The 617-nt window shown below is 60.1% G+C and overlaps 1 protein-coding gene across 1 annotated transcript in view; it reads right to left on the bottom strand.

Moving 5' to 3' along the window:
• The window catches only part of EMH_0004830 (uncharacterized protein), a gene marked incomplete at both ends in the record, with an annotated part of 12,079 nt that extends 11,841 nt beyond the window's left edge, over positions 1-238 (bottom strand). Inside the window, 1 exon segment of the mRNA XM_013496944.1 lies at positions 145-238. Within this exon segment, the coding sequence (XP_013352398.1) occupies positions 145-238 (94 nt within the window).
• Positions 239-617: the final 379 nt, after the last annotated feature.

The raw sequence follows: 617 nt of genomic DNA, 5'->3' as shown, positions 1-617 counted from the left end.
CAGAAGCAGCAGCAGGCAGGAACAAGAGCCCGCACTGCAGCGCAGCTCCTCTTGCTGGAGAGCTTCCAATGTCAACGCTCTGATTGCTGCTGCTGCTGCTGTTGCTGCTGCTGCTGCTGCTGCTGCTGCTGCTGTCTGCAGTACCGTTTGCTTCTGCTACTGCAGTAGATGGGGCGGGTGCAGCAGCAGCAGCAGCAGTTGCTGCTGCAGCAGCAGCACTGCCAGCTGTAAGGCACATAAACCCTTCCTGCTGCAGCAGCAGCTGCTCAGCGGACAACAGCGTCTGCTGCTGCTGTATATGCTCTTGCTGCTGCTGCTGCTGCTGCTGCTGTTGCTGCTGCTGCTGCAGGTAGAGACCTGCTGCAGTTGCGTCGCGGGCCCACGCATAGAGGAAGTGTACATACACCTCAGGCACGCCAACAGCAGCAGGAGGGAGAGACAGCAGCAGCCGCCCCCCCTCAAACCCGCATGCAAAAAAAGCTCTGCTGCTGCTGCTGCTGCTGCTGCTGCTGCTGCTGCTGCTGTTGCTGTTGCTGCTGTTGCCACTGCTGCTGCCTGCTACAAGCCGCTCTTCTTGCTGCTCCTCCGCTGCTGTTGCTGCACTTGCTGCTGCTGCT

The sequence above is a fragment of the Eimeria mitis genome, genomic scaffold (genome assembly GCF_000499745.2).
Source record: "Eimeria mitis Houghton genomic scaffold, Emh_scaff239, whole genome shotgun sequence".
Classification (NCBI taxonomy): domain Eukaryota; phylum Apicomplexa; class Conoidasida; order Eucoccidiorida; family Eimeriidae; genus Eimeria; species Eimeria mitis.
Note: the sequence above shows the minus strand (reverse complement) of the source record. Positions and strands in the feature narration are given on the sequence as shown.